Source organism: Lindgomyces ingoldianus (genome assembly GCF_010093535.1).
Source record: "Lindgomyces ingoldianus strain ATCC 200398 unplaced genomic scaffold BDR25scaffold_70, whole genome shotgun sequence".
Taxonomy (NCBI): Eukaryota; Fungi; Ascomycota; class Dothideomycetes; order Pleosporales; family Lindgomycetaceae; genus Lindgomyces; species Lindgomyces ingoldianus.
Window position 1 is genome coordinate 145,850 of NW_022985231.1, and position 9,639 is coordinate 155,488.

Sequence of the window (9,639 nt, forward strand, 5' to 3'; positions counted from 1 at the left end):
GCAGCAACATACTGTTCGAGCTTATTGCTCGTACTATGTAGCAGCTTTCGTCAAACGTTCCTCCTGTCTTGACAGTAGGTGCGCATATCTGACACACCCCCTCAGCTTGGACATGCTTCAAGCTGGTTCCTGATTGCGCAACCTTAGTATGCTTCCAGGGCTTCCATTCTTGCTTCAATCTCTTCCATATCCGCTTCCTAACTGACTATCCTCTCCCTGACGTCAACTAGCTGAATTTGCTGAAGAAAGCTTGGCCATTTGCTGGCTAGAAGCGCTTTAGTGAGTCTGTCCGCAAGCATCTTGCTAGAGGGGACATGGACAACCTTAATTGTTTGTCGAGAGACTTCCTGTCGGAGCCAGTAGTTATAGATGTTGACATGTCAGAGCTTAGTTTAAAGTTAAGATATCTCTTTGTTTACTAGTTAGATTGTCTGCTTGTTGTTGCACTAGATTATAATAGTTAAATTAGGCAGCTTAACTTACAGTTTATTAAGAAGCATTCTTGTAAACATAGCTTCCTTAGCAACTTAGAACAGTGCAAGTAATTCTGCTTCTGTTGTTAACGTTGTAACTGTATCTTGTTTATTTGCTTACTATGCAATTTATCTGCTAAATAGTTAAATAACATAGCCTTAAAAGCTCTTTCTATCTAGTGTATTATCTGCAAATAACGCATTGCTTGCTACTATAAGGTAGTCTTCTCCTCCTAATTAAAGTGCGTACGTCCGTGTCGCATGTAGGTACAGGATGACTTGATCGGCTGCATTCTAATGGTCAGATGCGGGATTCGTGAGAAACTGTGCAAGGCGTGATGTAGCAAAGGCAATGTCTAGTCTTGTAGTAACTACTGCGAAGAGCAGAGATCTAATCTTCTGCTAATATTAATTTACCTCTAATAAGGTTGCAAAACTAGATTACAGCATAAGTTTAATCCTACTTATAGGTGTAGCATGCTGCAGGTCCTTTCTATTAGCTAGCCTAGCTATCTTATTAATATATAAGGCCTGTAACAGCTAAATTATTTATTGCTGTTAATCTCTAATAATCTTAACTCCTAGAAACTATTATAGGTCCTTGCCTTCTATTAGGGTATACTTCTCTTATAACTAGTCTACTACACGCTGTGCATCTGCTTTAGAGCCTTTTCTGTGCGCAATAATAAAGTTGTCTATGTAAAAGAAGACAAATATTCTAGCTTTAGTTATACAGTAGAGTTTATGTAGGACAGCTAAGAACCTAAGGCCTTTAAAAGTTGTTATAAAGTAGTGTTGCTAGAGTAGAAGAGAAATTTATAGGCTGTATAGTGCCTTTTAAAGCTTTAGTATTATACCTAGTTTCTAATAGCCTCTTAGCATCCGCATGTAGATATTGCAGTTAATTGCTGCATGTATAAACGCGTTAGTTATGTTGTATTATTTAAGCTCTAGGTTAAAGCGTGCAGATATTACTATTAGCATTTAAAATAAGCGTCCTGCTAGGGTGGCAGCGTAGGTATCTTGTGTAGTAATGTTTCTCTGTTAATTGCTGCAGACTACTAGTTGCGCCTTACATCTTTATAATCTATAGTGCTTGTTAAGCTTGTAGGTGTACACCTACATATAATCTAGGATCTGCTGTCTAGCTACTTTAATTAGCTTTGTCTAGACCTTTGTCTAGAATTTTATTGTCTAATAACTGTCTAGGTGTGTTCTTTCTGCTGCCTTAAACATCTTATGTAGAGGGTGCTCCTCTAGTTACTTTTAGGTTAATAGTAAAGGTAGTAGCTAGCTTCTATAAAGTGTCTTTCTTTTAAATAGTATCTTTATTAATACTGCTTTATCTAGTGTTTTGCTGCTATGCTTTTTTATACTTTTAGATTTTATGCTAGCTATAAAGGCTACAGCCTATAGTACAGTCTTTAACAACCTTATTTAGCTTAGCTTTAGTGCTGCTTTAGCTATTAACTACATAAGTAATGCTGCAGGTAGTAGAGTATTTAAAGAAGATAGATAGTTATCTTTAATCTTTCTTCCTTAATAGTAGCCTAGTAGGTCTACTTTGTTAAAATTTAATGTATTATCTGTAGTGTTATTTTTATAGAATAACTTTGTCTTTAGCTAATAACTAAGTGTTAGAAGCTTAATTATTTTAATATATATAGTAATTTTTTTTACTATATTATGTATAAGGTTATTTATTAGGTCTTTAGGCTTACTGCTAAAGATTAAGTGTTTATTAAAAATAACATTGCGTGTATAGATTACTTTTGCTAGTAGTAGTATTTATACATAGTAGATGTTTAATAATTAGTACCTAACTAGATATCTAATCTACACCTTTAGGTCTAGCCTTTGTAGCTTAGATTTATTTTAATGTGTGTTATTAGTTATTATAAATGCTTTGCAGCTATAAGCTCTTAGATGTGTAAAGCTTAGCTTTTAAATTAACATAATAACTTTATTATTTAGAGCTACTTATGTAAAGAAGATCTTATATAGTGTTTTTTAGTTATTAGCATAGTTTAGCGTCTAATTGTATAGGTATACGCCTGCTTTAGTAATGTATAGCTATATGTCTTATAGTAGGTTAGCATCTAGTTGCATAGCCTATAACTTCTCCTTATTTACACCTCTTAAGCGTTTAGCTCCTCTGTTCTAGGCTTATGTATCTAGTGCTAAAGGCTTAACAGTTATTCTATATAATGCTAGCTAGTGTTTTACCTCTAGTTTTACTGTTATAATCTTATTATTAGCTTTAATAACTTTTACAGTAATGTTATAATAGTTTTTTAGAAAGAGAATAAAGATTATAAGAGCTTTAATAATTAATTTAGTAAGCTTATTATTCTTAAAGTAGAGGTCCTACTAGAGGCTAGAATACTTGTTAGTAATTAGCATTTAACTTTACTCTTTTATAATGCTTTATGCTTTATATGCATAGAAATTAATTAACAGTCTTTTACTAAGTCTACTATTACTAATTTATAGTGTATAGCTAATTTGTTATTATATCTTAGCTCTGCTATATAAGTTACATTAGACTGTTATAATTTCTTTAATTTACACCCCCTTAGCTTACTGTACAAGGTGTTAAAGTGTAGCTAGTTTAGGGTGTTCTAGACACTTATGCTATAGCTCTACTAATGCCTTTTATAGACTACATTTAGTTCTTGTGTTAATTATGTGTGTATAATATAAGCCCTTCTGTAGTAGATAGTACTCTAACACTTATTAGCTATAGATCTCTGTAAGATCTTTAATTATTATTCTGTCTAAAGCCTTTAAAGTAGTTAGCTCTACTTATGTGTCCTACTAGATTTCTTTTTGTTGCAGTAGGCGGAATAAGACTAGGTTGCACAGCAGGTCTAAGCACAGTGCAGCGTTATGTAGTACAAGACTGTATGCTTAACTATGTGTTTTATGCTTACTTTTTAAGCTTAGTGTAATTAATCTGTAGCTTTAAATCTATATATAAGAGTTTCTAGACTAGATAAAGTTTTCTAGTGTTAGTAAATAATAGTTATAGATCTAATTAAAATTATTTATAATATAGCATGTTAAGCTTAAGTTAAGAATAAATAATTTTTTTAGCAAATATTTATTCTAGTTTAAATTAACTATAGCTAGCAATATAGCTGCCTTAACTTTTAATACTTTTTAGCTTTTAAGTTAGTCTTCTTATATCTTTAGTGTAGGTGTATGTAAACTTTTTAGGGTTAGTATCCTTAAATTATGTCTGCGCTGCCCTTTTAGTAGGCCTTAAAATTCTAAGTTGTGCTTGCGCTTTAATGCTATAAGCTCTTTAACTCTTTTATTTAGCATCTACTAGTCTAGTGCTCTGTCTAGATAAACATAGAAGTAGTTCTTTAGCGCATAGATGTGTCTACATGCAGGATATTTAGTGCTTCTTGTTTTAGTAGGTTTTTAGCTTAAAGATAACTTTCTGTTATCTTCTTAATAACATTAATGTTAAGGTCTACTTTATTTTCTTAATGTTACAACTTCTGCACTACAGGCGTTCTTATTTATGCCCTAGGTAGTCTTTTTACTTTTAGCAAAATATAATAAGTTATCTGTTGTAAAAGTAGCTTTATGCTTTCTTATATGTATTAGATAATTTAATATTATATGTTCTTAAAAGCGCTTTATTATTTCTTTTTAATTTATGTCTAGTGTAAACTGTCTGCTTTCCTAAAAGGTTGTAGACTAATAAGAGGCAACTTTATTTATAGTAGTTAGAAAGTCCTTTGCCACAGCATTAAACTGCGTTGTTTCTAGAACATTTTGTGTCTCTGCTTCTGTGGCAGCGTAGTCATACTCTGCTAGCTATAGGTCCTATATGCTCACGTTTTTTAGCAGCTTTAGGGATGCATTATATTAGTTGCGCGCGCGTTCTTGTTTAAATTAGTTGTTAACGCCTACTGTAGCTTTAAGGTTTGTAATCTACTGTCTAAGTAGTTAATCTAGGGAACAGCATGTACGCTGCAGATGCAGGCTAACTGTTGACTAGATAAAGACAATAATCTGTTAGAAGCTTAATTGCTCTCTTTTATAATTATGTCTGTCACTCTTGTACTTGTTAGCCTTAATCTTGTAGTATTTAATGGCTTCTTTAAAGGCTCTAACACTGCTTGTTGATAGCTTGTTCAGGTGCGTAGGCGTTTTGACGTTGGAGGCTGGTGAAAACTTAGCTATTAGCGGCATCTCTGGAGCTCTTGGTTTAGAGATCATTTGGATGGTCAACTTAGGATCCACTTGCGGCCAGATGCTGTGCGCTACACATCTCGATTGCAGCTGCATCATCCAGGCTCTGTAGTCGGTGTGGTCTCGAAGGACGACTGTCGCGTCTCGAGGAGGCTGGGTGGCCATTTTGTATCAATAGAGGCACTAAGACTCTTAATTGTCAGATTAAAGCACTGTTTCTAGGCTTCCTAAGATAAATAATAGGTTTAGATATAATGTATAGGATGATTGTTGATTGTATTGATTTATCAATCCTTTTTCTGCTCTACTTGTGTTGCTCGGCTTTTGTTCTGCCGATCCGAGTCCCTCGCGCACTAGCCCTATGCGCGACCAGCTTGCAACATGCTGCAATTTGCTGCAATTTGCTGCAACATGCTGCAAAATGCAGCAATTTGCAGCAACATACTGTTCGAGCTTATTGCTCGTACTATGTAGCAGCTTTCGTCAAACGTTCCTCCTGTCTTGACAGTAGGTGCGCATATCTGACACCTCCTCTAGGTAGCGCTGGCAGAACTCTACCTATAATGCTGCATTTAGAAAGACTAAGAGGTTTTAGATATATTCTTTACAGCCTTTAATATATGCTTATAGTTACTTATAAGACTTTTTTTTAAACTTTAGGGGTTAGTTAGGCTTAAGCAACTATAGCCTAAAAAGAGTGCCTACAGGAGCAGCTATCCTAGGTAGGAACAATAAGGGTTAGCTAGTAGCTGTCTATAGGGGGGCTGCTAGCCCTAGCCCTACAGGGGTTAGGTTATTATAAAGGGAGTTGTAAGGCCTTTAAAAAGATTATAATGTTTTCTTTAATTAGTCCTTTTAGAGTTATTTTAGTCTTTTTTTTTTTTTTTTACTTTTTTTCTTAGTTCTTTTTATTAGATCTTAGCATTTAGTTAAGTAATATTACTTATTATAATCTTTTTTAAAAGTGTTTTAGCTTAAGTAAAAAGGTCTAAGAGTAGCAGTCTCTAAGAGGGTTGCGCAAATGTCCCCCCTTTGTTAGATAGTCTGTCTGCAGAGGGAGTCTATAAGTCTTGTACAACACTAGCTTAGGTAGCAACAGTTATGCTAGGTATTATTCAGTAGGTAGAGAATTGTATTATAAAAAACAAGGTATACACTTTATAATTAAAAAGTGTATTAACTAATAAAGGTGTAACTATAACATAGAAGTATAATTAGTACCTGCTTAATTCCTAAGGCAATCCTTTACTATCTAAAGAGGGCTTTTACAACTAGCTATATACTTCTCTAGAGAGCCAGGCACAGCAGCGCTGGTAGCGACAGATCTAGTATGCTGTAGGTCCAGTTCAAAGTATTACCTGTCTAGGATGCCCAGCTTTTTAGGCGAGGTAGGCATTGTCTGGGAAGTGCGGGGTTAACAGCACGGTTCGGGAGTCGTCCGGGACTGCCTAGTGCAGTCTAGGCCAGTCTACGACAGCCTAGGAAACACCTGGATAGCCGGTCGTTACAGCGCCTACCTCATTACAGCCTACCCCTACCAAGTAGCAGGAATCCCCTGGGTGGTCCGTGCAGTAGGGAATGTGGGCGAAGAATCGAGGAAGGTGAGAGACTGTTATGCTTCAGTACTAAGTAGGTATTGGATTAATAGAAGTACTAGAGGCGCTTTAATTAAGAAGGATATTAGATAGATTGCTCTACCTAGGCTGCGCAAAAATAGCTAGATAATAACCACAGCTCCTCTGCAACCTGTAGGGAGGCCGTACCTATATACCTTAACGTGCTCGTCGTGCTCCCAAACAGTCCTCGCAGCAAGCATGGAGAGCACATCACCTGGCCTGGCTTTGTCACGTGATTCAGGCCGGTCCGTCCTTCTCCCGTATTATCTCACGAGTCAACGGCTCCAGAGATAATTTCGCTCAAATACCACTTTAGATTAGACAAAACTTCTGAAATCTTCTGGGATCTTCTGGCCCAATCAGACGTTGATTACTAACAACGCGCAAAATCATCTCCGGCGCAAGGGTTTTAGCCCCTGGCGGCCTCTGATTAGTGCCGGAGTTTCCAGAGGTTTGTGCTCGCTTCTCATTGGCTCAGAAGTTTTCAGAAGATGCCTTGACCACTAGCTACCATGCTAAGCCTAATCAGAGCTCCGCCATAAGGTCAATTTGCCTACCGCGTCGGATTTATTAGATAACTTCCGTAGGGTTAGCCTTGACGGTGCCCCTTCTGCCCAACCAGACACTCGTAACAGAAACACGGCAAGATCGTCGTCCGATCAGGCTTAGAGGGCCCCACTACGGAAGTGGCTTTCGCGTTTCGTATGAGTATTTAGGTGGTGCGGCGACGGAATGGGCATGGGGCAGTGAGAGCGTTCAAGGTGGGTGCGGCAGAGCTTTTAGACATCTTAGTAAGGTTACGTGGCATATAAAAGGGATAAGTGGGCTATGAGTGCTTAGTCCCTTAATTCATTTCCTTGGCGGTCCACTTACCCGGCTAGGTATAGTTTAATGCCTTAGACACTATCCATGAGTGGCCCACCTACCCATGACGAACCCTTCTTGACTAGCTCGAAGTCATTACAAGCAGAACTCATCTAAATTCTTCAGTTTCCTCGACCAAAGTGAAGTCTCAGGAAGTACTGTGGTTAGGATTGTCAGCCAAGTCTTCCGTTAGGATCATCATGCATCTTGGATGTTTGGAGTGCCTTTCCGCTCCAACCATCCCTATTTAGCGGCCTACAAAGGACATCATTCCGGACGTGGTTAAAATCGACAAGATTTGCTGAGTACTCTACTCCTAACCCACAAATATCAAATCTTTCGTCCTCGCTCTCTTCCGAAATTTGATAACTTGAACCTGTCTGAGGATCCCTCGTAGACGTTCGCCGTATTTTCAACCGAACGCCCACGGGTTGCACACGGAGGAACTCGATGAGCTTGGGAAGTCCGAGTGGAGGGCAGGCCATGTGAGGCTCCAAGCGAGCCAATAAGGAAACATCTTCTCCTTGCGCATTCCCGAGCAGCCCCATCCAATATATGCGAGTCTAATCCTTCAGGGCCGATATTGTTTGATGAGGTCAGTATTTTTAGCCTAGTAAATGTATAAGACTACCTTCTCGCTCACGGCCTTCCTACCCTTCATCAACTTCGATTTTTCCCGCTCACCCGCAGAAGTTGGATTCAACATGGCCCCAGTATTTAACCTGCTGTGGGTGCTTAGCCTCCTTCCTGCGAATGTCGCTGTTGCGCAAACGGCCCCCATAGCCGACGTAGGTTACGCAAAATATCGCGGAACACAAAACACTACCCTCGGCGTCAACACATTCTTTGCCCTTAAATTTGCCGAAGCACCAGTCGGAGCCCTGCGTTGGAAAGCTCCGAAGCCAATCGAGGATTCAAAGAACTTCACAACTGGTATTCTGGATGCTACGACTGCGGGACCGAGTTGCGTACAAGGCTATCCCTACTGGATCTTACCCAACCCAGGAAGGCCTGCAGGTTCTGAAGATTGCCTCCACTTGAACGTAGTCACACCTTCGAATGCCACTTCAACCTCAAAATTACCTGTGCTTGTTAACATCCACGGGGGTGGATACACATTGGGAGATGGGAATTCGATCCAGCCCTATGCACTTGTTCGGCATTCCAATAATAGCATTATTGTAGTAAATATCCAGTATCGGCTTGGTTCATACGGGTTCATGGGTTCGAAAAAGTTTTCCCGCGCCGGAGGGGCCACGAACCTGGGATTACTCGATCAGCGGCTAGCTATTGAGTGGGTGCAGAAACATATCTCTACCTTCGGAGGAGACCCAAAGAAGGTTACAATCATGGGAGGAAGCGCAGGAGGAGGTAGCGTAACAAGCCAAATGATCCTATATGGAGGTGTCCGGAAACCGCCTTTCCGGGCCGCAATCGCCGAGTATCCGTGGTGGCAGCAATTTTTGAGAGACCAGCAGTTGGAAAAGCAGTATAATAATCTGCTTTCAGCAGCTAACTGCACGAATATGTCCTGCCTCAGAGAAATGTCTGAGGATGCACTTGCGTTAGCCACTCAAGCAACGTACGCGAAAGGGTACGCAGATGAGGCGTATGGATATGGCAACTTCTACTATGGGCCTTCGGTTGATGGATATGTTATCCAAGATCTACCGAATGAGGAGTTCAAAGCAGGCCATTACACCAAGGTCCCGCTGCTCATCGATCGAGACCAGTATGAGGGTTTCGTGTTCACCAATCAGTCTATCACAACGACGGCTGAGGAGACGAGAGACATGCGCGTGCAATTCCAGTACGCAGATGATACATTCATGCAGCAGCTGTACAATCTCTATCCTGCGTCAGCGTTCAATTCGACAGTTTGGCAGCGGCAAACTTGGTTCGGGTAAGTATCGGCGCACGGTCGGGTATAGCGTCATACTAACAAGTGACTGAGGGATTTTATCATCAACTGTCCCACCTACTTCGTTGCTTCGGCCCTTACTTTAACTGGCCAAAAGGTATGGAAATTAATTTTTAACGCGGGGTCACAGGAGCATGGGGCTACTGGCCCTTATCTCTTTGACATTAACTACAACTCTTCTCCGAGCGCAAACGTAACATTAGCGAATATCATGAAAGATTGGTTTATTTCGTTCATCATTCATACTGATCCAAACACGCAAAGCTGGAGCGGCGTTCAGAAGCCGAGCTGGCTTCAGTACCAAGCAGAAGCCAACATAATGGACGTCAATTACACCCAGGTGGGAGTACTGAGCGACAGATATTTTGACAAAAGCGAAAGGTGTGACTTCTTTTCTGAAAATGGTGCCATTATCCAAAATCGTTAACCGGTGTTGGGGAAGTATTTGCTTATCAGCACTCCCGGGAAGCCTCAGAATTTGTATGCAGTTAGTAGGAGATCTATGCAGAGGCTATAAGCTGTAAGATATCATACACACAATAGAATGAATAAACCG

General features: G+C 39.7%; 1 protein-coding gene across 1 annotated transcript; it reads left to right on the top strand.

Moving 5' to 3' along the window:
* The first annotated feature begins 7,828 nt into the window (after positions 1–7,828).
* On the top strand, positions 7,829–9,639 carry BDR25DRAFT_298940 (alpha/beta-hydrolase). Its single transcript, XM_033689111.1, has 2 exons — positions 7,829–9,065; positions 9,117–9,639. Exons 1-2 carry the CDS (start codon positions 7,867–7,869, stop codon positions 9,508–9,510), a joined length of 1,593 nt encoding a protein of 530 aa, XP_033539701.1. The 5' UTR covers positions 7,829–7,866; the 3' UTR covers positions 9,511–9,639.

Bases quoted from the DNA above. Each gene is read 5' to 3' on its own strand.
- BDR25DRAFT_298940 (XM_033689111.1), top strand. From the start codon at position 7,867: ATGGCCCCAGTATTTAACCTGCTGTGGGTGCTTAGCCTCCTTCCTGCG. The intron at 9,066-9,116 runs GTAAGTATCGGC...CAAGTGACTGAG, and splicing joins CAGCGGCAAACTTGGTTCGG to GGATTTTATCATCAACTGTC.